The sequence below is a fragment of the Gallinula chloropus genome (genome assembly GCF_964237585.1).
Source record: "Gallinula chloropus genome assembly, chromosome: 2".
NCBI lineage: Eukaryota > Metazoa > Chordata > Aves > Gruiformes > Rallidae > Gallinula > Gallinula chloropus.
Genome location: NC_140086.1, coordinates 1,717,933 through 1,743,864, shown reverse-complemented (window position 1 = coordinate 1,743,864; position 25,932 = coordinate 1,717,933). Strand labels below are relative to the sequence as shown.

The following is a 25,932-nucleotide window of genomic DNA, read 5'->3' as shown; positions in this document are numbered from 1 at the left end:
CCAGGTTTTATATACTCAGTTCTTGGGGATCATTAGTAATTCAATTTTCTTTTTATTAGCCCCCTTATCTGCTGAGCAATATAGTGGCAAGAACTGACCTCTTTTGCACTGGTAAATGTTTTAAAAATCTTTTCCCTGATTAATTTTGCCAGTTAAGGGGTAAAAAAAAAAAAGAGAGAGAGAAAGAGAGAGAAATAGCCCAGGCTCTTAAGCCATCACAATGAATAAAGCTTAATGTTGATTGTGATGGAATTTCTAATGCCAAGGAAATTGATTGAACGCAGCAATTACACAGCAATAGTAACTCAAGGGAAATGGGATAGTTTTCTCCTGGCCATAAGGCTTTTGGTTATTTAAAACAATCCAATTTGCAAGGATAATTATATATTAGTGTTTTATCTGCCACTTGAAATGAACATGGGAGTTTTTGATACTGGTCCAGCATTAGCAGGTTATTGCTGCAAATTACTTGATATCTGCTTTCTTTCACATAAAGAGGAAATTAGGCCATCAATAACTAGAAAAAGGTGGACCTGGGGAGATGAGAGGGGCACGAGTGCCCTCTGCAGGGCAGTTGGGGAGGAAGGGAGGCAGCAGAGACACCCCAAAATCTGCCTAATTTGCCTGGGTATCGAAGCGTAGGGTTGAGGCGCCGTTAGAGCGCTGGGTGTGCAGCCAAGAGGTACAGTGTGGTTCTTCCTCCATGGACTGCCACCTCTTTGACATTAAAAGGAATTAAAAGAGAAATAAATCTTTATTTTTAAAGTACTTACTTCCAGAGGTTTCTATTTTCCCCCTAAAGGAAAAGGCAGGGGGATAAGACAAGACAGAGCTGTGGTGAGGAACAGGGGTGCAGGAACGCTGTGGGAGAGCTGGAGGAGCCAAGGAGCCCAATGGAATCCATTCTTCTTAGGTTGTAGGGGTGAGAGAAGGTTCACAACAGCAAGTGTTTGCCTGGTTTACTTCACCAAAATCAAGAGTTGAGAAAGTCTCATAGAATCCCAGACTGGTCTGGGTTGGAAGGGACCCCAAGGATCACAGAGCTCCAATCCCCCTGACACAGACAGGGACACCAACCTCCAGGCCTGGAGCTACACAAGGTTGCCCAGGGCCCCAGCCAACCTGGCCTTGAGCATCCACCCCCTCTCTGGGCAGCCTGTTCCAGCCCCTCACCACTCTCTCTGCAAAGAGCTTCCCCCTAATATCTCCTCTAACCCTTCCCTCCTCCAGCTTCACTCCCTCCCCCTTGTCCTGCCAGTCTCTGCCCTTTGAACAAGCTGATTCCCCTCCTGTTCCTCTGCTCCCTTCAGGGACTGGAAGGCTGCAATGAGGTCCCCCCACAGCCTTCTCTTCTCCAGGCTGAACCAGCCCAGCTCCCTCAGCCTCTCTCCATAGGGGAGCTGCTCCAGCCCTCTGATCATCCTTGTGGCTCCTCTGACCCCTCTCCAACAGTCCCACATCTTTCTTGTGCTGGGAACCAGCTCTGGACACAGGACTCCAGCTGGAGTCAGGGAGAGGGAGAGAAGGAAAAGGATGGATCACTTCCTTAAGCCACTTCTTGTACCCTCAGCAAGTTTGTAGATTACACCAAGCTGAGTGGTGAGGTTAATGGGATGGAGCCATCCAGAAGGACCTGGACAGGCTGGAGAAGTGGGTCCAGGTGAACCTCAGGAGGTTCAACAAAGCCAAGTGCAGGGTTCTGCAGCTGGGTCAGGACAATCCCAGTTATCCATACAGGATGGGAGATGATGTGCTGGAAAGTAGTCCTGAGGAAAAGGACTTGGGGTGACTTGTGGATGAGAACCTGGATATGAGCCACCAATTGTGAACCTGCATCCCAGACAGCCAACCACATCCTGGGCTGTGTCAGAAGAAGTGTGGCCAGCAGATTGAGAGGGGGGATTCTGTCCCTCTGCTCTGGGAGACCTCACTTGGAGTCCTGTGCCCAGCTCTGGAGCCCTCAGCACAAGAAGGATGTGGACCTGTTGCAGCAAGTCCAGAGGAGGCCACAAAAATGATCAGAGGGCTGGAGCAGCTCTCCTGTGAGGACAGGCTGAGAGAGTTGGGCTTCCTCAGCCTGGAGAAGGCTCCAGGGGGACCTTATAGCAGCCTCCAGCCCCTGAAAGGTGCCTGTAAGGAAGCTGGGGAAGAACTCTTCACAAGAGTGATAGGATGAGGGGTGATGGTTTGAACTAGAAAAGGGGGGATTTAGGTTGGATATTAGGAAGAGGGTCTTCAATATGAGAGTGGTGAATCCCTGGCCACCCAGAGAGGTGGTGGAGACCCCATCCTTGGAGATACTCAAGGTCAGGCTTGATGGGGCTCTGAGCAACCTGATCTAGTGAAGATGTCCCAGCAAAACAATTATATCCAGGTGTTTTTTCCCTCCAAAAAGAGCCTGAGAAGTTCAATGGGATGAAAGAGTGGGGAAAAAAACCCTACCAAAAAACTCCCAGGACTCTTTAGTATTAATGTGCCATTAATATTAATTACCAAGCAGTCAAGAAGTCCAACAGCTAAAGGCATTATCCTAAGTATCATCAGTCATTTAGCCCTGATGAACAACAGAATGTTATCTATTCCTCTTGAAAATGAGGGGTAACCAGGCCCAGTCAGCCTGGGGTTGTGAAAGGCAGGTCCTGCTTGACCTAACTCATCTCCTCTGGGGACAAGGGGACCTGCTCAGTGAAGCCTTTCTGTCAAGTTCCTCCTGATACCCAACCTAAACCTCCCCAGGCACAACTTGAGGCTGTTTCCTCTTGTCCTGTTGCTTGTTACATGGGAAGAGAAACTAACCCCACCATCACTACACCATCCTTCCAAGGAGTTGTAGAGAGTGAGCAGGTCTCCCCTCAGCCTCCTCTTCTCCAGGATAAACAACCCCAGTTCCCTCAGCTGCTCCTCATCAGACTTGTGCTCCAGACCCTTCCCCATCCCATTGCCCTTCTCTGGACTCACTCCAGCACCTCAATGTCATTCTTGTAGTGAGGGACCCAAAACTGAACCCAGCACTCAAGGTGTGGCCTCACCAGTGCCAAGTAATCTTTGGAGGAGAGGCTGAAGGCCCTGGGGTTGTTCAGCCTGGAGAAGAGGAGGCTGAGGGGAGACCTCTTGGGGGTCTGGGGCTTCCTGATGAGGGGGAATGAAGGGGCAGGTGCTGATCTCTCTCCTCTCTTTGAGGACCAGGGATAGAACCTGAGGGAACCTTGTGAAGCTGCACCAGGGGAGGTTTAGGCTGGGTGCCAGGAAGAGGTTCTGTGCTGAGAGGGGGGTCAGGCACTGGCACAGGCTCCCCAGGGAAGGGGTCCCAGCCCTGAGCTGGGCTGAGGTCAAGAAGCATCTGGATGATGCTCTCAGTGCCCTGCTCTGACTTGGCTGGTCCATGTGGAGCCAGGAGTTGGACTTGCTGGTCCTTATGGGTTCCTTCCAACTCAGGATGTTCTATGAAGTATGGGGCTGATCCCTGCCCTGGTCCTGGTGGCCACATCATTTCAGATACCACACTGCAGGCAAGGCCACCACCATCAAGAAGGTAAAAGCAGGAACATGTGGGTCACCCACCTTTCTGGTCCTCAGCCTTAACCCTGCCACAACTTATCTCACAGTTTCAAAGCCATCAAGACTCCTCCTGAATCTCTCTGCCAACTGGAGAAGCAAAGAAGCCATGCACCACTCAGCAGCTGCCTCACAGAGCTGCCAACAGCATGAGGAGGAGGAAATCAAGTCCTCTGGGATCTCCTGAGGTGCTGGTACAACAGAGGTTAGATCACCAGCAACCACCTACCTGTAGGACATCAGCATTTAGCACTTGATGTCCAAGCAGCAAAGAGATAAGATGAGAAGAACTGGGGAACTCACATTGTTATATCTCATCTTAAAGAACCTCTCCATGAAGAGGAGACACAGCCAAGTCCTCCCAGTCACCAGGTCAACAGAAAATATACTCAGCAAGAAATCTGAACCACACAAAGTTCTCCTGGCCACAAGATGGATTTCATTCAGCTCTGGAGACCAAGAGGCAGCAAAACAGAGCAGAAACAACCTTGTATCCTCATCTCCAAGGAGGAGAAAGGCAGCCTAAGGAGTCCTTCCAGAGCTTTAAGAGAATGGATCCCAGTGCCACTTCCCAGTCCATTTTCCAGTTCAAATAATGGTTCATCTACTGGAGAAACCAAGGAAGAAATGCCAACATGAGTGTGCCCAGGTGGCCAGGAAGGCCAAGGGCATCCTGGCTTGTGTCAGACACAGTGTGGCCAGTAGGTCTGGGGAGGGGATTGTGCCCCTGGACTGGGCACTGGGGAGGCTGCAGCTGGAGTGCAGGAGATGGGACAAGGGGCAATGGGCTCAAGCTGCCCCAGGGCAGGGTCAGTTCAGATATTTGATCCAGGGAATGAACCACACACTCTCCCAAAGTCCCTTCAAGACCTTTCTCCTTACTCCAAACTGTTTTATTCCCCAACTTTCACTGTGATCAAAGCCCCAAGTTCAACCTTATTTCTGCTCTACCTACACTTTGTCCAACCTACACAGTTTAAGATCAACCCCCAGGAACATCCCCTTCCATCAAGGGCCCAGGATTCAGAACGTGCTCCCAAAAGACACCAGCTTTTGGCAGCCACCACTCAGGTTCCTGGTGGGTGGAGAAGACTTTGATCCATTGTATAGACTCTTAACCTATGTCAAATTTCATTTGGTTGGGCACAACAGCTTCTAAAAAGCTTCTAAAAAGATGTTTGCTGAGTCAAGGGAGCTTAGATGGGCTCTAGGAACCTTCCCAAGGCAGCAACTCAACTGGTGTAACCTCCTCTACGATGTGCATGGCTGGGAGAACCACAGCTCTGCCCAAAACCAGGTCTAAACACTGGCTTAAGTGATCTGGTTTAACCTCAGGTCTGTTCCTCCATCATCCCAAGAGCTCCATCATCCATAACCAGCAGCATCTCAACCTCCTCATGAGTACAACACTGTCACACCACCAAATTGCTCTGGATCTCCAGAGCCTACAGCAGAGCTGCTCCAATCAAGCTCCCAGGAAGCTCTACAAAGAGGATGAAGATTTAGTCAATGACTCATACTGGACATGTCACAGTGAAGAAATGTCCCCATGGAATAATTTGTGAGGTCTGAGTCCTGAGAACAGGCAGCAGGGGTTTCTCATGAGCCCAAAGGGCTGCATTCCCCCCATCCCACACACCACCACCACCCAGAGATGAAAAGCCTTGATGCCTCCACATCACCATCACAGCACCGTCCTGTATCCATCTCCTCAGGTTTCAGAGGTCACAGAACAACCACCACAGCACAAGGAACACCAAGACCTCCAACATGCTGGAGGTGTTGCCTTCACAAGCTGCATGACAACTTCTGATGCAGAAGGTTTGCTGACATCCTTAAATGGAGCAAGACTCAGGCCCAAAGTCAGGTAACTGGACCATCAACACAACTTACTGTTGATCCAGATCGAAAATTCTCCTCCTGGTTTCTCCCCAAATCCCTCCAAACCTTTCCTCAAGCCCACACATCAATTAATTATTCTTCTTTCATAAAAAAACCCTTTCCCTTTTCCCAAGCTGCAACCTTCTCCACTCTTTGTCTTCCATCTAAACCCAGCAAGACAGAGCTGAACTCAACCCATCATCACACGTGTCAACTCAACAGCTCAAGTGCACAACAGGAAGCCACAGAACAGGAAACCACAGAAGCATCCTCCTGAGAAGAAGGGGTTCAACACCTTAAGATCACAGCTCTACCATGGCCCAAACAACCCTCACATGACACCTACCCACAGCATATGCAAACAAGATTGGTCTTACAGATGTTCTCCTGCCTCTGCCATCCTCTTCCTTACTTGAGCACCTTATTTGATGCCTTCAAGTCCAGCAAGACCATCTTTTAAAGCTTTAAAATAGTCTTGTGCAGAGTTGTCAGAGCACAAACCAGCTCTGGAGAACAGTTAGAAGTCTTTCTCCAGCCAAACTTCTCCTTAACATTTACTCTGGGACCAATAAGAGCAGATTCACCTCCTGGAGGTTCCTAAATCCAAGAACCTCCCCTTGGAACAAGCTTTTTTCCAGCACACCCTCAGCAAGCAACCCCTTGGGAAGATTGTTTCCTACCTTCTTTGGTGGATATCTGCATCCTGGTGGCAGGCAACCTGCAGAGCCTGTGCTTGGTGATCTGCACCAGGCCCTTGGGTGAGGAGCGTTTTGGTGTCGCAGAAGGTTTCCCCCGCAAGGAGTTTTTCCTCCTGAGATGGAAGTGGCTTCTCAGAGGGGTGGCAGGTGAGGAACTGCTCTTCTTATCTGCTGGGGAGCTGGAAAGGGCAACAGCACAAGGTTAGGAGAGCACAGAAGTGTGACTGAAACACACTTGGACCCTTGCTCAGAGTTGAGAAGAGGAGCTGGATCACCAAGCTCCACACGGCTCCCCTGTCCAGGGGGGATACAGAATCCCAAGGTTGGAAGAGACCTTGAAGATCATCAAGTCCAACCACTCCCACCCTGTGCTAAACCATCTCCCTAAGTATCTCATCAACCCTTTTTCTGAACACACACAGGGGTGGGGACTCAACCCCCTCCCTGGGCAGCCTGTTCCAGGCCCTGACCCTGTCTCAGGCCCTGACCCTGTTCTAGGCCCCTATTCCAGGTCCATCCCAGGCCCTGACCCTGCTCCAGGCCCCTGTTCCACAGCCCCACAACTCTCCCAGGGAAGAACTTTTCCCTCCCAGCTGAGCTGACCCTGGCCTGGGGCAGCTTGAGCCCATTGCCCCTTGTCCCATCTCCTGGCCCCTGGCTGAAGAGACCATCGCCCACCTCTCTGCACCCTCCTGGCAGGGCAGGGCAGGTGGGGAGAAGGTCTCCCCTCAGCCTCCTCTTCTCCAGGATCAACACCCCCAGCTCTCTCAGCTGCTCCTCACAGGATTTACCCTCCAGCAAGCTTTTAGAGAGGACCAGTACATAGCCCAAAAAAAGGACAGCACCCAAGAGAGGGCAGCACTGCCAGCACTTCTCAACACACACAGCTCACCTCCCATCTCTGCTCAACCCCAGGGTCCACACAGTGCTTGGTGGGGACAGACCAGACATGATATGGCTGCAAAAGTCACTGTGCCTCCTTTACCCAGCCCTCAACTCAACAAGGTTACAGGAGGTCGTAAATAAATCACTAAGGACACAGTTATTCTCTTGCATTTGAGTTTGAGTCTGTTCTTCAGGCCAGGGAGGTGACTCCTAAGCACTGAAGCAAAGGCTTTGGAGGACAGGGATAGGAGGTGAGAAGAAACCCCAGCTCTGTTTCAAAGATTCAACTCAGACAACTAAATTCAAATCTTACAGAGAGTGGTGAGGGGCTGGAACAGGCTGCCCAGAGAGGTGGTGGATGCCCCATCCCTGGAGGTGTTCAAGGCCAAGTTGGCTGGGGCCCTGGGCAACCTTGTGTAGCTCCAGGCCTGGAGGTTGGTGGCCCTGCCTGTGGCAGGAGGGTTGGAGCTCTGTGATCTTTGGGGTCCCTTCCAATCAAAACCAGTCTGTGGTGATTCTATGGTTCTGAGGTTTTCCAACCATGGAAAAAGCAGGAGACCACCACCCAGAACAAAGTCACTGTGCTTGGAAAGGGGAACACACTTCCCAGTACAGAATAACCCACGTTGGGATTTCACTCATAGATAAGGCCATGGTGTACAGGAAGCCACACCAGACAATCAATAGATATGGTACAACACCATGAGTGCTGGGTCCAGTTCTGGGCTCCTCAGCATCAGAAGGACATTGAGGTCCTGGAGCGAGTGCAGAGAAGGGCAACCAGGCTGGGGAAGGGGCTGGAGGGCAAATGCTGTGAGGAGCAGCTGAGGGAGCTGGGGGTGTTGAGCCTGGAGAAGAGGAGGCTGAGGGGAGGGAGACCTTCTCCCCACCTCCCCTGCCCTGCCAGGAGGGTGCAGAGAGGTGGGCGATGGTCTCTGCAGCCAGGGGCCAGGAGATGGGACAAGGGGCAATGGGCTCAAGCTGCCCCAGGGCAGGGTCAGCTCAGCTGGGAGGGGAAAGTTCTTCCCTGAGAGAGTTGTGGGGCTGTGGAACAGGGGCCTGGAGCAGGGTCAGGGCCTGGCACAGGCTGCCCAGGGAGGGGGTTGAGTCCCCACCCCTGGGTGTGTTTAACAGAGGGGAGATGAGGTGCTCAGGGATCTGGTTCAGACAGGACAGCAACAGTTGTACTCAATGATCTCAAAGGTCTTCTCCAACCTTGTGACTCTGAACCACCCCCACCCCAAAGACAAGAAGCAACTTACCCCAAATTTCCCTTTCTCTTGATGATTTTGGTCCGACTCTTCACTTTATAAGCAGCATCACCAAAGGAGGACTTGGCCCCACCAAGACCCACAGATGCAGCAGTTGGAGGTGGTGGGACAGAGCCAGCTCCAGGCAGGTTGGGTTCCAGAGGCTTCTTCTGATCCTCAGATCGCCACCTGAACGCTGACTTGGAGGTGGAGGGCAAAGTCTGCAGGCTGGAGGCTTTCCACTTGTATTTACTGGGAGAAACCCCCAGTTTGGACTGCAATCCTGTTTTCCTTGGTTTTATTCCCAAATCTGCTTTTGGGGATCCTTTAGCCCCTTTGTCTGCTCCTCCACCAACCTTCTTAGAGCTTTCAGAAGCTCTAGGGCTGACCCACCTCTTCACAGCACGAGAGGCTTTCCCAGGATTAGCAACCCAAGTGTAATTGGTTTTCCTGAACTTGGGAGCTTTGCTGGAGACAGGAGATGTTGAAGCAGCTCTTTGGCCACCACCAATTTTAGGGATTATGGCAAACTTGTTCTTCATGGGGCTCATCCCAACCACCAAAGTCGTGGTTTGAGCAGGTTTAGAGGTTGTCTCATCACTTCTAAGGAGCTTCAGTTCCCTGACTTGCTCACAAGTAGATTGCCCTGGAGCTGGTGGCTCTGGCTTCTGCTGGATCATCAACTGCTGAGCCAACTCATGATGTGGCAACACTGAAGGTTCCTGTGGCTCTGATTTCAGTGTCACAGCGTTTTCACTGGTGCTGCCACAAGAGGAAGGGCAGCTCCCAGCCAGCTCACCAGACAGACGGACTGTTCTGGGCTTGCAGGACACGTTGACGTACGTTGAGCTGAAGGAAATGGAGAGAGAAGGTCTCCTCTCTTCATTTTGCCTGGGGTACAAAGATTCTGGGGGGGGTTTACCCTCAACTGGAGCAGAAACCACCTTTTTCAACCCAGAAAACTCAGAGTAAGACTCCACATCTCCAAATGGGTCGACCCTCTGAGGCAGCTGGATCCCCACAACTATATTACCATCTGTGGTTAAGTCCACATGTCTCTCAGGGGATGATTCTGGTGGCTCTTGGGTGTCCTCATGGTTTCCAAAAGCCTGAGAGGTGCTGGTGCTTCTACTGCTTCCACCATCACAGGAGGATCCCAGAGGTCGGTTGACAAGGGAGTATTTTTTCCTCCAGGAGTGACCCTGGTGGAGATGGAAATCCCTGGGGGGCTGCTGAGGGGGGTACCTAGTGGAAAATGCCCCCCTCCTCCTGAAGGTGGGCTGGTGGGGGTTGTTCCACCTCAGTGCTGAGGATGGCAGCAGTCGTGGTGCATCCCCATGGGTGTTTTTATGATTGTTTATGAGACCTGTGGAGAAGAAGACAACATCTGTTCAGCACAGGTCCCACAGGCCTGTGCCACAGGCCCAGCACTCCAGCTGCAGCCTCACCACTGCCCAGTCCAGGGGCACAATCCCCTCCCCACACCTACTGGCCACACTGGGTCTGACACAAGCCAGGATGCCCTTGGCCTTCCTGGCCACCTGGGCACACTGCTGGCTCATATTTTAAGAATTAAAACCAACACTAATTTTACTTCCAGATGTCTTTGCAGAGCAGTTCCTACCACACTTCCCCCAGCAAGGCCACCACCAGCCCCAAACACAAAGCAGAGACTCACAGGATTCTTTAGGATCACAGAATCACAGTCTGGTCTGGGTTGGAAGGAACCCCAAGGATCACACTGTTCCAACCCCCTGCCACAGGCAGGGACACCAACCTCCAGTCCTGGAGCTACACAAGGTTGCCCAGGGCCCCATCCAACCTGGCCTTGAACACCTCCAGGGATGGGGCATCCACCACCTCTCTGGGCAGCCTGTTCCAGCCCCTCACCACTCTCTCAGGACAGAACTTCCCCCTAAGATCTCATCTCACCCTTCCCTCCTCCAGCTTCACTCCATCCCCCTTGTCCTGCCAGTCTCTGCCCTTTGAACAAGCTGATTCCCCTCCTGTTCCTCTGCTCCCTTCAACTTGGTACTTGGGACAAGAGACCCCCCACCCTCCACCTCACTGCATCCTTAGCATATTCAGCAGGACCATGGAGGTGATCACAGCCCTGTGCTCAGCTCTGGTGAGGCCACAGCTGGAGTGCTGGGTCCAGTTCTGGGCTCCTCAGCATCAGAAGGACATTGAGGTCCTGGAGTGAGTGCAGAGAAGGGCAACCAGGCTGGGGAAGGGGCTGGAGGGCAAATGCTGTGAGGAGCAGCTGAGGGAGCTGGGGGTGTTGAGCCTGGAGAAGAGGAGGCTGAGGGGAGACCTGACTGCTCTCCACAACTACCTGAAGCAGGTTGTGGTGAGCTGGTGGTCACCACAACCTCCTCCTTGCAGATAAGTAGTGATAGGACAGGAGGAAATGGCTGCAAGTTGCCCCAGGGGAGGTTCAGGTTAGAAATGAGGAGAAATTTCTCCTCAGAAAGAGCAGTTGGGCACTGGAAGGGGTTGCCCAGGGAGGTGGTGGAGTCACCATCCCCTGGGGTGTTCAGGGGAAGGCTGGATGAGGTACTTAGGGACATGGGTTAAGAAGTACTATAGGTGGTAGGGGGATGGTTGGACTAGAAGGTCTTTTCCAACCTTAATGATTCTGTGATTCTCCTTTCAAGGAGTTCCCCTCAGCCTCCTCTTCTCCAGCTTAAACCCCCCCAGATCCCTCAGCTGCTCCTCATATGAATTGTCCTCCAGAACATTCACCAGCTTCATGACTCTTCCCCAAAGCAGCAACAAGGCAGCCCCAGCTTTGCTGTTGAGTCACTGCACATCCCTCTGCCAAGCCACCACACCTCCCCAGTGCTTTGGTCTATTAACCAGTCATTTGGCTAATAGACACATGTTAATTAGGGAGGCTCTGCTCTTGTTAAGCCTCAAGTGTTTGGAAAACCCTTCTGAAAAAAACAAAGGGATGATTAGCAATGGATTTTTGAGCCTTTTATTACAGGGCCACACCAGTGAGGTGGAGTTTCTCCTACATGAAGGTCACAAAGTTAACAGAGGAATGTCAGCAGATCCCTGCTGGAAGAATCACAGAGTCACCAGGTTGGAAAAGACCTTTAAAGATCATCAAGTCCAACCATTCCCGTCCTGTGCTGAACCAGATCCCTGAGCACCTCATCTCCCCTCTGTTAAACACACCCAGGGGTGGGGACTCAACCCCCTCCCTGGGCACCCTGTCCCAGGCCCTGACCCTGCTCCAGGCCCCTGTTCCACAGTCCCACAACTCTTTCAGGGAAGAACTTTTCCCTCCCAGCTGAGCTGACCCTGCCCTGGGGCAGCTTGAGCCCGTTGCCCCTTGTCCCATCTCCTGTCCCCTGGCTGAAGAGACCATCGCCCACCTCTCTGCACCCTCCTGGCAGGGCAGGGCAGGTGGGGAGAAGGTCTCCCCTCAGCCTCCTCTTCTCCAGGCTCAACACCCCCAGCTCCCTCAGCTGCTCCTCACAGCATTTGCCCTCCAGCCCCTTCCCCAGCCTGGTTGCCCTTCTCTGCACTCGCTCCAGGACCTCAATGTCCTTCTGATGCTGAGGAGCCCACAACTGGACCCAGCACTCCAGCTGCAGCCTCCCCAGTGCCCAGTCCAGGGGCACAATCCCCTCCACACACCTACTGGCCACACTGGGTCTGACACAAGCCAGGATGCCCTTGGCCTTCCTGGCCCCCTGGGCACACTGCTGGCTCATGCTCAGCCTGCAGTCACCCAACACCCCCAGGTCCTTCTCTGCCTGACAGCTCTCCAGCCAGTCTCCCCCAGCCTGGAGCGCTGCAGGGGGTTGTTCTGTCCCATGTGCAGCACTCTGCACTTGGCCTTGATAAACCTCATCCCCTTAGGCTCAGCCCATGGGTCCAGCTTGTCCTGATCCCTCTGAAGAGCCTCCCTACCCTCAGGCAGATCAACACTTCCTCCCAGTTTAGTGTCATCTCCAAACCTCCTGAGGGAACATCCAATCCCTTCACCCAGGTCATTGATAAAGATGTTGAACAAAACTGGATCCAAGACTGAGCCCTGGGGGATGCCACTGGTGACCAGCCTAAGGAAGCAAGGCCCATGTTTTCATCTCTCCCATCCCCCCTCACCCTCCACATAGGAACTCCTGTAGAGAAGCAGACACCCCCTCACAAAGCCTGAGCAGAGTTTGTGGCCTTACTAATGAAGTAAAATCCCCTTGGGAGCAGGGGGGGCTATAAATAGAAAGAGTTAACACTAAGAATAAGCAGCACCGCTCATCAGAGCTAGGAAAAGGGCCTGCAGATGTATTGCCCCCCCCTCCTCCTCCTCTGCCATGCCAAGGAATCGAGGGATGGAGGGTGAGGGGCACGTCCCACCTCCACTCCACCAGTCCCAGGGGCTGTGGGGCAGAGGACACCCTCTTTTCCCAGCCAGAAAAGGCCACAAGCCAGCAGAGTGAGGTGCCCCCCCCCCAGCCTCCCAAAATCTCCTCGATGCTCTGTGGTCTCTGTTCCTTCTCTGCCTTGACTCACTTGGGGCTCCTGGGTTCCCTCCACATCCACTCACCCCCAACCCAGGCCTCGGGCCCCTTCCCCGGCCTCCCTCGGGCCCCCTTCCCCGGCCCCGGCCTCGGGCCCCCTTCTCAAGCCTCGGGCCCCTTCCCCGGCCTCGGGCCCCTTCCCCGGCCTCGGGCCCCTTCCCCGGCCTCGGGCCCCTTCCCCGGCCTCGGGCCCCTTCCCCGGCCTCGGGCCCCCTCCCCGGCCTCGGGCCCCCTCCCCGGCCTCGGGCCCCCTCCCCGGCCTCGGGCCCCCTCCCCGGCCTCGGGCCCCCTCCCCGGCCTCGGGACCCTTTCCCGGCCTCGGGCCCCCTCACAGGCCTCGGGCCCCCTCACAGGCCTCGGGCCCCCTCACAGGCCTCGGGCCCCTTCCCCGGCCTCGGGCCCTTCTCAAACCTCGGCCTTTCCCAGCCCTCCCTACCCCACTCCCCCCACCCCAAACTCCCAGATACCCCCTTAACCCCCTCCCCTTCTCCCCCCAGACCCCAGTCGTCCCCCCCCAATCCCCCTCTAGGCCTCGGGGTGCTCACAGCCAGCCCCGCCCCCCCCCAGACTCCCAGGGCCCCTCACAACGCTCACCCCGCACCCTTGGGTCCCCCCACACCCCCCCCCAGGCCCCGGGGGCCGCTGCCCGGCCCGGCCGTACCCTGCAAGAGGCGGATCTGCCGCCACAGCCGCTCCCTCTCCTCCATCCCCGCAGCCTCCCCGCCCCGCAGCCGCCGCGCGTCATCTCCCCGCGCCGGCCGTTGGCCGGGCAGGCCAGGCCACGCCGAGACGTCACGTGGCTCCCAGAAGCCCCGGATGACGTTGCTAAGCAACGGGAGCAGGCGAGGCCTACGCGGCCCCGTGGAGCCTGAGCAAGGCCCGGGGCCTGTGCAAAGCCCCGGCCTTCGTTTCCCGGCCGGCGCCGGCTCCCTCCGCCACTGGCCCCAGCCAAGGGCTCTCCCTGTTGTCCCCTGTCCCCAGCTGAGCCCGGTCTGACTGTCCCTATCCCCTGTTCCCATCGCAGCCAGGCCCAGCTGTCCCCATCCCCTGTCCCCATCCCAGCCTGGTCCAGCTGTCTCCATCTCCAGTCCCCAGCCTGGGATCTCCCAATTATCCCCTGTCCCCATCCCAGTCTGATCCAGCTACTCCCAAGCCCTGTTCAGCTGCCCCCTGTCCCCCATTCCTATCCCAGTCCAGCTGTCTCCATCTCCAGTTCCCAGCCTGGGCTATCCCAGCTGTCCCCTGTCCCCAGCCCAGCCTGGTCCAGCTATCTCCAACCCCTGTTCCCAACCTGGACTACCCCAGATGTCTGCATCTTCCAACTGCCCCCATCCCAGCCTAGTCCAGCTACCCCCCGTTCCCTATTCCCATCCTGGTCCAGCTGTTTCTATCTCCAGTCCCCAGTCTGGGCTCTCCCAACTATCCCCTGTCCCCATCCCAGTCTGATCCAGCTACTCCGAACCCCTGTTCCCAGCCTAGACTACCCCAGACGTCCACATTTTCCAACTGTCCCCATTCCCAGCCTGGTCCAGCTGTTCCCATCTCCAGCCTGGGCTCTCCCAACTATCCCCTGTCCCCATCCCAGCCTGGTCCAGCTGTCTCCATCTCCAGTTCCCAGCCTGGGATCTCCCAACTGTCCCCTGTCCCCATCCCAGTCTGGTCCAGCTGTCTCCATCTCCAGTTCCCAGCCTGGGCTATCCCAACTGTCCCCTGTCCCCAGCCCAGCCTGGTCCAGCTATCTCCAATCCCTGTTCCCAACCTGGACTACCCCAGATGTCTGCATCTTCCAACTGCCCCCATCCCAGCCTAGTCCAGCTGCCCCCCGTTCCCTATTCCCATCCTGGTCCAGCTGTTTCCATCTCCAGTCCCCAGCCTGGGATCTCCCAATTATTCCCTGTCCCCATCCCAGTCTGGTCCAGCTACTCCCAACCCCTGTTCCCAGCCTAGACTACCCCAGATGTCCACATTTTCCAACTGTCCCCATTCCCAGCCTGGTCCAGTTGTTCCCATCTCCAGCCTGGGGTCTCCCAACTATCCCCTGTCCCCATCCCAGCCCGGTCCAGCTATCCCTGTCCTCTGTTCCAAACCTGGACTACCCCAGATGTCCCCATCTCTCAACTGTCCTCTCTTCCCATCCCAGCTTTGCCCAGCTGTCCCCATCACCTGTCCCCAGCCTGGGCTATTCCATCTGTCCCATCCCCATCCCATCCTGGTCCAGCTGTCCCCATCCTCTGTTCCCATCCCAGCCTCATCCAGGCAACCTGTGTCTCAATCCCAGCCTGGTCCAGCTCTCCCTGTCCCCTGTTTCCAGTCTGGACTGCCCCAAATGTCCCCATCTCCCAACTATCCTCTGTCCCCATCAAACCCTGGGCAGCCATCCTCATCCTCTGTCCCCATTTTCCTCTGTCTCCATCTCATCATAGTCCAGCCGTCCCCATCTCCTGTCCCTAACCTGGGCTACCCCAGCCTCATCTAGCCATCCCCTTCCCCTATCCCCATCCCCTACCCAGCCAGCTGCCCCTACCCATCTTTTCCCTCTCCCATCACCAAAGTCTGCCCACAACCCACCATCACTCCAGCCTGCACTCGTGGACATCAGGGGAAAGATTTCTTCATGACCATAGGACCATCTCCAGCAATACAACTTGAATTTCACACATCAGCCTTGCAAGGTCCTTATTTCTTACACTTCAGCTGTAATTCTTTGAAATATTTTGGGAGAGAACTGGTCCTGAAGTTGAGCTGTGGAGTTACTTGTGCTCTCAGAGAAAATTGGTGACTTTTTTTTTCCTGCTTCCTGCAAATTCAGTTCCTAATTTAAAGTCTTTGTTGGACCTTAAAGATGACAGTCAGGCTTCAGCAGAGGCAGAACAAAATAGCTGCTGCAGTCAGGGTAGCTTTGAGACATCATCTTGAGCGTAGAAATTTGCACCTCCTAATTAAGAAACGACAACGGCTCCGCAAGTCACATTCTGTAACGTGTTTTCTTGGCAGCTGTCAGGACAGTTCGTGTTCCTCACAGTTCCCTGATTCCTCATAAAAGAAAAAATAGGGTCAAATCAAAGAGAACAAGGCAGTTTTCTTAGGTTTGGTCCCACTCCTTCCTTAAGGAGTTTGCTTTCTGAATAATTCCATTCCTCCCTGAGGGAATCAAGCCCATATCTTTAAACAAAGCTGTAACAGAACCTCAAGTCTGCAAAGGAGATAAAAATCTGGCCTAAAATTCTTTTTTAAACAATTAGAAGGGGGGGAAACTGAGCCAAGTAGCTGCACCAGCACAACATCATTTCCTTCTAAACGCTCTCACGATGGGAACTTTCTAAAAGCAACTGATCATCAACCTCAAATCGCCTAAAACAGACGTTGTCCCTTGGGATGTCTCACTTCCCGTGGCAGTTAGGGAGCTCTGTCTGTCCCAGCTCTGATCAAATAACATCCCCCAAGGTAAATCCAGGATTTGCCTGCTTGGAAAGGTAGATTTAGTAAATTATTTACAGTGCATTTAGCAGCCTTTAAAAGCAATTCAGAGGTGGAGGATGGGAAAGAGCCAGCCTGTAGGAATAAAGACTTTAAAATGTGAAGCAATCAAGGAGTCTGGGCCTTATTAATCTCCCATGAAAGCCTAAAACTGAGAAAAACACCCAAAAAACCCAGCCCTTCACTAAATCCTGCACGTACAAGCAGAGGCTGGGGGCAGAGGTAGCAGATTTCCTCCCTTTGAGTGGCCTCAGAGCAGCTTCGATCGATCACAAAGCTCCACCTGGAGTTTTGTAACCACTTTAAACTGGTAGAAATTGGCACTTCTACCAAAAGAAGCCTCCTCCGCTCCCAGCTGCTCCTTCCCTCCCTTGTGCTGGCAACAAGGATTTGAGTGGCTTGCATAAATGAGGTAGAATGGGCTGCTTTGAATTCAAATTAATTCAGGGCAAGCCGAGGAAAAGCTGATTTTTAAGATAGGGAAAGCATGTATCCACCACTTCCACTGGAGCCAACCTTGGGAAAGAGTGAACCAACAGCAGCGTTTTGCAAATCTACCCCAAAATCTGTCAGTGGAATCACAGAATCCAGAACATTAGGGGTTGGGAGGGACCTCAAATGATCATCTAGTCTAACCCTCCCTGCCAGAGCAGGATCAGCCAGACTAAATCACACAGGAATGCATCCAGGAGGGGTTTGGATGTCTCCAGAGAAGGAGACTCCACAACCTCTCTGGGCAGCCTGGCCCAGGGCTCCATCACCCTCACAGGGAAGAAGTTCCTCCTTATGTTCACATGGAGCTTCCTCTGCTCCAGCTGCACCCACTGCCCCTTGTTCTGTCACTGGCCATCCCTGAGCAGAGCCTGGCTCCATCCTCCTGACTCTCACCCTTCACATATTTATAAACATTAATAAGGTCACCCCTCAGGCTCCTCCAAGCTAAAGAGGCCCAGCTCCCTCAGGCTCTCCTCATAAGGAAGGAGTGCTCCACTCCCTCCATCACCATGGGGGCCTTATGCCCCCTGCTCTGGGCCTGTCCTGGTCCCCTCACTTCAAGGAGATAGAACTCTTTCAAGGAGTTTTATGTCCTTCCTGAGCTGAGGCACACAGAAATGGACACAATATTCAGATGGGGTCTCACCAGGGCTCAGGAGAGGGGGAGAAGGACCTCTCTTGGCCTACTAACCACCCCACCTTCTCATACGCCCCAGGATGCCATCGGCCTTCATGGCTGCCTGGCCACACTGCTGACTCACATTCAGCCTGCAGTCAAGCAGGGTGAATCTCCCCTGAGCTTCATGCAGAGGGCAAAGGAGAGAGAAGGATGCTGCATCCCTGAAATAAACACCTTGTTTCGCTTTCTTTTCAGCCCACCATTCATCCACCTCACCACTTGATGCCCATTACAAGCAACACAACCCAAAGCTCTGTGGAGAAGGACCTGGGGGTCCTGGTGGGTGACAGGGTGGCCATGAGCCAGCAGTGTGCCCTGGGGGCTGAGAGAGACAAGGGGATCCTGGGGGGCATCAGGAGGAGTGTGGGCAGCAGGTGACAGGAGGGGATCCTCCCCCTCTGCTCTGCCCTGGTCAGGCCCCACCTGGAGTGTTGTGTCCAGTTCTGGGCTCCCTGGGATAGAAAAGCCAGGGATCTCCTGGAGAGAGTCCAGAGGAGGGACATGGAGATGCTGAAGGGCCTGGAGCATCTCCCCTGTGAGGAAAGGCTGAGGGAGCTGGGGCTGTTCAGCCTGGAGAGAAGAAGCCTGAGAGGGGATCTGATCACTGGGGATCAATAGCTGAAGGGTGGGACACAGGGGGACATGGGCAGCCTCTGCTCAGTGTCTGTGGGGACAGGACAAGGGGTGATGGGCTCAAGTTGGAGCACAGGGAGTTCCACACCAATATGGGGAAGAACTTCTTCCTGGTGAGGGTGGCAGAGCCCTGGGACAGGCTGCCTAGGGGGTGTGGAGTCTCCTTCTCTGGAGATATTCCAGCCCCATCTGGATGTCTCCCTGTGTGACCTGTCCTAGGGACCCTGCTTTGGCAGGGGGGGGTTGGACCCAATGATCTCTGGAGGTCCCTTCCAACCCCTCTGATTCTGTTTATTCTTTGATTCTCTGAATCCACAGGCCTTGTTCTTTGTTCAGATCATTCCACCACTCTGACACTTGTTTGTAAGTCTAATTTAATTAAAAAAAACAGTTAAAAAAAAAGCAGCAAGTGCAGGGTTTTGACGCTGTGCTGGGAGGGTGTCTGCGTGTGAGAAAAACGCCCCAGGGAGGGTAGCACATTTAAGAGAAATTAAATTCTCTCATTCAACCCAGAATAAACATGGTGCTAATCCCTCTAATGGCCTTAAACATCACCAGAACTGCTGGGTCTAGTGACAAGAGTGGAATAGGACCCAATTAAGCTGCTCACACATTCAAAATCAGGGCTTCATCAGCTGGGGTTTAGTCTCGAGTCTCTCCTGTGGCTTCTCCTGAACTTGCTGAGACAAGCAAAAAAAATCCCAACTTCATTAAACCCTGCACCAGCACATTGCAGAGACCTGATGACAAGGTGAGTGGGAGGCACTGGTGTTTCTGCTGCCAGCTCTCACCAGTGGGTTTAGGAATCGCAGAATCCCAAGGTTGGAAAAGACCTTTAAAGATCATCAGGTCCAACCATTCCCATCCTAAGTTAAACCAGATCCCTGAGCACCTCATCTACCCATCTCTTAAACACACCCAGGGGTGGGGACTCAACCCCCTCCTTGGGCAGCCTGTGCCAGGCCCTGACCCTGCTCCAGGCCCCTGTTCCACAGCCCCACAACTCTCTCAGGGAAGAACTTTTCCCTCCCAGCTGAGCTGACCCTGTCCTGGGGCAGCTTGAGCCCATTGCCCCTTGTCCCATCTCCTGGCCCCTGGCTGAAGAGACCATCGCCCACCTCTCTGCACCCTCCTGGCAGGGCAGGGGAGGTGGGGAGAAGGTCTCCCCTCAGCCTCCTCTTCTCCAGGCTCAACACCCCCAGCTCCCTCAGCTGCTCCTCACAGCATTTGCCCTCCAGCCCCTTCCCCAGCCTGGTTGCCCTTCTCTGCACTCGCTCCAGGACCTCAATGTCCTTCTGATGCTGAGGAGCCCAGAACTGGACCCAGCACTCCAGCTGCAGCCTCATCAGTTTGTGTCCCACTCCTGGTTTTTAACCCATTTGAGCATCAATTATCCATCTGAATCCTTCCTGCCAACATTTGGGGACACCAGGACCAACCCATGGACACTCTCAGCCTCCAGCCACGAGAGGAGCTCAGTGGCTCTTTGCCACTGAAGCAACCTATTTCTTCTTCAAAAAGTTTTGACTATTTTAACTTGAGGGAGGGGAAAAAAGTCCTTCCCATGGGCAAAAAAACCCTCTAGAACTGCATTTTGTGCTGATAATAGTGAGACTGCAGAGCACAGGCCCCAGGGATGGAGATGTCTCTTGGGTTGGAAGGAAAACAGAGAGGAAAATGTCAGTACAGGGAGAAGAAAGTTCTGCCTGATCCTAAAGGTGGAGCCACTGTCATTTATCAACTGAGCACTGGTTTTTCTGCTGTGGTGTCTGGGTTTTGCCCCTCTTTCTCACCTCCAGTCTCACTACTGGTGTGTAAGGTGCATGTGGAGCTATGTAGATGTACTTGGAAAAGGGGAGAAACCAGAGCAGCGACCGGTGTGTTTCCACCACACCACCATTCCCAGTGAGGGGGATGATTTTCCACCATGTTTAAACTGGGGACAGCAAGCAAAGGTTCTTATTTTCTCACCCACATTCATGAGAGGTGGTGGATGCCCCATCCCTGGAGGTGTTCAAGGCCAGGTTGGATGGGGCAACCTTGTGTAGATCATTCCTGGAGGTTGGTGGCCCTGCCTGTGGCGGGGGGGTTGGAGCTCTGTGATCCTTGGGGTCCCATCCAACCCAGACCAGTCTGTGATTCTATGAAATTGAGACCTGTTCAGCCTGCATGGAGGCAGCAAGGACCACGAACCACAAACCTTTCTAAGCAGTGAGAACAGCTTAGAATGACATCCCAGGCCTTCTGCTTGGTGGGGCAGGGGAATCCTGAAGCCCAATGAAACCCCACAGCAACATGTCTTTTCCTTTACTGGGTATGAAGGTGTCTGTGACCACAGTGACTCGTGGGATCCCACCAGCTTCTGCTTTCTGTGGTTGTTTCCCCACATGATGAGTGCTTCATTTCCAAGGGGTATGACCAATCCCAGCATGAGACCGCGGTGGCATCTCTGTAAATGTTTGTTAATGTGTAAAAACTAGTAGCAGTCCAGCTGGGGTTGTGAAAGGGGAGGGAGAACTTTGCTCCCCAAGCACTTGGGCATTGGACTTTCCCCTGTTTGGAAAAGTTAAGAAAGAAATCCATACACTGATCACAGAATCCAGAATCACAAGGCTGGAAAGGACCTTGAAGATCATCAAGTCCAACTGTTCCTGTCCTGTGCTGAACCAGATCCCTGAGCACCTCATCTACCCTCTGTTAAACACACCCAGGGGTGGGGACTCAGCTCCCTCCCTGGGCAGCCTGTGCCAGGCCCTGACCCTGCTCCAGGCCCCTGTTCCACAGCCCCACAACTCTGCCAGGGAAGAACTTTTCCCTCCCAGCTGAGCTGACCCTGCCCTGGGGCAGCTTGAGCCCATTGCCCCTTGTCCCATCTCCTGGCCCCTGGCTGAAGAGACCATCGCCCACCTCTCTGCACCCTCCTGGCAGGGCAGGGCAGGTGGGGAGAAGGTCTCCCCTCAGCCTCCTCTTCTCCAGGCTCAACACCCCCAGCTCTCTCAGCTGCTCCTCACAGCATTTGCCCTCCAGCCCCTTCCCCAGCCTGGTTGCCCTTCTCTGCACTCGCTCCAGGACCTCAATGTCCTTCTGATGCTGAGGAGCCCAGAACTGGTCCCAGCACTCCAGCTGCAGCCTCACCAGTGCCCAGTCCAGGGGCTCAGCCAGGGATCTCCACCTATCTTGGTCCTACTGCTGTTGCAACACCAGCTGCCATCGCGATGTTCCCATGTTCCACGACCTGCAGCTCAGGGGTTCATCACCAAAAACATCTGCCAATCCTTGCGGCACAATGAGGTTTCAGGAGTCTCCAGAATGCTGCCAAAGAGAGGGGAAGCAAACTATCCCCAACAACCACTGAGTGGTGGCATTTGCTGGATCCTACAGCAGCTGTCGAAGGAAAAGCAGCATCAGCTATTTCTTCCCAAGCCCTGGCAGAGGGGAAAGGACACTGAGGAAGAAGGTGATGACATTTTGAGACCTTTCTGGGTTTGTTTTGATCTGGTGCTCTCCAGTCAAGGTCTTGGGAGCTCAGCGGACAGCGTTGACCCTCAGGGATGTCAGTGATGAAAGCAGAGGCTGGTGACTGATCCAGCAGCAGCGATCAACCATGGAAACCTGCAGAGATGGGAATTCAACTTGCTTGATTCCTTCTGGGATGATGTTTTCCTGCCATACATATAAATTGCCCCCCCTGAAGCTCCTCTGTGTTTTGTTGGAGGCATTTATTGGGACCTCTTGATGGACCCCCTGAAGGTCCTTTGGTGCATTCATGTTCTTTCCTCTCCTTGGGGTCCCTTCCAACCCAGACCATTCTATGATTCCTCCTCACATACAGCTCTGCCATCTCAGCATCATCTCTGGTGGCAGCTCCACCATGTCCCAACACCTCCTCTGACCTGAAATGATGAGTCACACCAGGCTTTTAAGAGGGACACATGGATTTTGGCTGCTCAGCATCGCTCCCCCTGGGGATCCCATGTAGGCAAACAGGGAGGCTCCAGTTCCTCTGCCCCTTCCAGCCTCCATAGGGTGCTTTGCTTTGGTAGTAACTTGCCTACAGCTTTGCTCCAGAGAAGCTAAATTTAAACCAGTGACTCCACTGCCCACTGAAAACAGAGCATTCCTTCTACACCCACGTGCTTTGGATGGACTTCAGAAGCCAAACCCAGGCTGCTAAATCCCCTGTGTAAAAACAATCTTCTATTCTGATCCTCAGTCCACCACATGCTTGCTGTGGTCAGGATGTTCAGTTCCCACACCAGCATTCAGGGGGGCTCTGAACTGGGATTTGCCTGGAAATGGAAAACATCAACACAAGGAGCCAGGATCTCTGCAGCTTCTTGCCTCAAACAAAAGCCTGTTCTGCTCTGGAGAAGGTGGAACAGAACTTAATTCATGGATAAGGACAGAAAAATAACCCTTTGGGATTTCATTTTCACCCCATATGTCCCCTAATTCTTTGGGAAAGGAGAGATCTGCAGTCAGCCAGTGCAGAGATGGAGACCTCTCCCTGCTCCACCTTAGTGTGGGACCAACCTTCATGCCTCAGTCCTCTCTGAGCTCTTGTAGAGCTGCTACCCAGATAGCCAACCTCACTGAAGTCATAGAGTCACAGAATGGTTTGGGTTAGAAGGTACTTTTGAGGGTCTTCTAGCCATCCCTCCACTCCACCATGGACATATCTCCCACTGGGTCAGGTTGCTCAAAGCCCTGTCCAACCTGACCTTGAACCCTTCTAATGATGGAGCATCCACAGGTTCTCTGGGTGACCTGAGCCAGTGTCTCTCCACCCTCATTGGAAAAAATTCCTCATGTCATAGAAACAGAGGAACATTCTGGATGGAAAACACGCTCAAGATCAAGTCCAACCATTAACCCACCACTGCCAGGGCCAACCACAGGATTATGTCCCTAAGCACCACATCAACACGTCTTTTAAATGCCTTCAGGGATGGTCCCTCAACCACTTCCCAGGGCAGCCTGTCCTGATGATTGACAAGCCTTTTGGTGTAGATTGTTTTCCTAATATCCAACCTAAACCTCCCCAGGCACAACTTGAGGCAGTTTCCTCTTGTCCTGTCACTTGGTACAAGAGACCAACCCCCACCTGGCTACACCCTTCTTCCAGGGAGTTGTAGAGAGTGAGCAGGTCTCCCCTCAGCCTCCTCTTCTCCAGGATAAACACCCACAGTTCCCTCAGCTGCTCCTCATCAGACTTGTGCTCCAGACCCTTCACCATCCCATTGCCCTTCTCTGGACTCACTCCAGCACCTCAATGTCCTTCTTGTGTAGTGAGGGGCCCAAAACTGAACCCAGCACTCGAGGTGCAGCCTCACCAGTGCCCAGTCCAGGGGGATGATCACTGCCCTGGTCCTGCTGGCCTCACCATTCATGGTACAAGCCAGGATGCTGCTGGCCACCTTGGCCACCTGGACACACTGCTGTCTTGTGTCAAGCCAGCTGTCATCCAAAATATATCCAATCTAACCTGCAGTATAAAACCATTGCCCCTTGGTCTGTCACCTGCTAAAAGATCTTCATGTCTGTCATAAACCCTCCTTAGGTACTGGAAGGCTGCAGTAAGGTCTCCCTGGAGCCTTCTCCAGGTTGAACAAGCCCAAGTCTCTCAGCCTTTCATCACAGAAGAGGTGTTCCAGTCCTCTGACTATTTTTGTGATCTTGCTTTGTGCCAGCTCTAATTAAAGTTCATGTCCTTATTATCTTGGGGACCCCAGAGCTGGATACAGTACTCAAGGTGGCATCTCATGATAGCAGGGTACAGGAAGAGAATCCCCTCTCTCAACCTGCTGGCCATGCTGGTTGTGATACAGTCCAGGATACATTCTGAGCTTCAAGTGCACATTGTTGGGTGAAGTCTCAATTTTCACCCACCAGTATCCTCAAGTTCTTCTCTGTAGGGCTCTTTTCAATCCACCCATCCATCCATCCATCCATCCATCCATCCATCCATCCATCCATCCCCCAGCTTGTACCAATACTGGCTGTTGCCCTGACCCAGATGCAGAACATTTCACTTGGTCTCATGGAGCATCATGAGGTCCACGTGGACCAAGTCCTGCCAAAACTCTCCATCCCTGCACCAGCAGTTGAAGACACCACTCCCACCACTGCATTTTTTGGAGGGGTGAAGGTACAATTTGCAGCCCTTTGTACCTATAAGCATCAAGATGTGCCAGCACAGCCCATGCCCTGGCACTGGGGACCCCCATGGGTCCATACATGCCACCACCATAGGGGCCATCGATGCTCCTCAGCTCTCCTTGCTGCAATTTGGGTGGGTGCACCCAGGGATAGGACATTTTTCCTCACCCTAAATCCTTGCCTGGTGGCCTTCACTGTGCTGCTCCTGCTCCATCATGGGGCTCTGAGCTCCTCTGGAAGAAGAAGATTGGATATGGTTGGGAAAGAGGGAGGGGAAAGGTGGCATTTCCAGTGAGTTGAGAGCTGTAATACAGGTAGGACTTCTTCATGGAGGAGAGAAATTAATGGAGCTTGTAAGTAGGGAGTGAGACCACAAGCCTGGAGGATCTTGGCAGCCTCTGGGCAAGAAATAAGAACGTGAGAGGTCTCAGATGAGCTCTGAATGGGTCCCATGTTTAATGAGTAAGATGTTTTTTCAGGGATTTTAATTATGCCTGAAACAGCCTGAACAGTTCATGGTAGATCCTGTGTCTTCTCTCCCACCAGGAGCAGTGGTGACCCCACCTCTGAGGCTCTGCTGAGCCTCCAGTACCAGCACCTCCAGGTACCTGAGCATCCATCACCAGGATCCCCAGGTGACTGAGCCACTATCACTGGCCTCCTTCATATGGACCCTATGGTAACTGAGCCTGCATCACCGTGACCCCAGTATGCTCCAGGAATCTCAGAGTGCCACCACCATGAGAAGAAGCCCCTGATCCCACCCCTAAACCCTTGCCTCCCCAAATCCCCATGCAAGGCACCTGCTCCTACAGAGAGACTTTATCCATCCAGCACCCATCAAAGGTGACCTTCTCCCCACCTCCCCTGCCCTGCCAGGAGGGTGCAGAGAGGTGGGCGATGGTCTCTTCAGCCAGGGGACAGGAGATGGGACAAGGGGCAATGGGCTCAAGCTGCCCCAGGGCAGGGTCAGCTCAGCTGGGAGGGAAAAGTTCTTCCCTGGCAGAGTTGTGGGGCTGTGGAACAGGGGCCTGGAGCAGGGTCAGGGCCTGGCACAGGCTGCCCAGGGAGGGGGCTGAGTCCCCACCCCTGGGTGTGTTTAACAGAGGGGAGATGAGGTGCTCAGGGATCTGGTTCAGCACAGGACAGGAACAGTTGGACTTGCTGATCTTAAAGGTCTTTTCCATCCTGGTGACTCTGTGATTCTGTGAAAGGGACAAAACAGGGACAATGACACCACCCCCTGTCCCTTGCTGCCTTCCCCCCTTTTATCCAGTGGCATTTCTTCCCCACCCCCTTTCTTCCCATACATTTAAGTCAGGACAAAACTCATAACAGCAGTGACTCCAGTCCCTGTCACTCACACAGAAGGTGTGTCTGTTAAACACACCCAGGGGCGGGGACTCAACCCCCTCCTTGAGCAGCCTGTGCCAGTGCCTGGTAACCCTTTCAGGGAAGAACTTTTCCCTCCCAGCTGAGCTGACCCTGCCCTGGGGCAGCTTGAGCCCATTGCCCCTTGTCCCATCTCCTGTCCCCTGGCTGAAGAGACCATCGCCCACCTCTCTGCACCCTCCTGGCAGGGCAGGTGGGGAGAAGGTCTCCCCTCAGCCTCCTCTTCTCCAGGCTCAACACCCCCAGCTCCCTCAGCCGCTCCTCATACGCTTCACCCTCCCATCTCGCAGCGACAA

The 25,932-nt window shown here is 53.8% G+C and overlaps 1 protein-coding gene across 1 annotated transcript in view; it reads right to left on the bottom strand.

Annotated features, from left to right (window-relative positions):
* The window catches only part of ZC3H3 (zinc finger CCCH-type containing 3), a 189,025-nt gene extending 175,501 nt beyond the window's left edge, over positions 1-13,524 (bottom strand). The window contains exons 1-3 of the mRNA XM_084280181.1: positions 13,463-13,524; positions 8,282-9,635; positions 6,117-6,313 (exon numbers count right to left, since the gene is read on the bottom strand). Of these exons, the coding sequence (XP_084136307.1) occupies positions 6,117-6,313; positions 8,282-9,635; positions 13,463-13,508 (1,597 nt within the window). The 5' untranslated portion in view covers positions 13,509-13,524. The remainder of the gene's footprint in view (positions 1-6,116; positions 6,314-8,281; positions 9,636-13,462) is intronic.
* Positions 13,525-25,932: the final 12,408 nt, after the last annotated feature.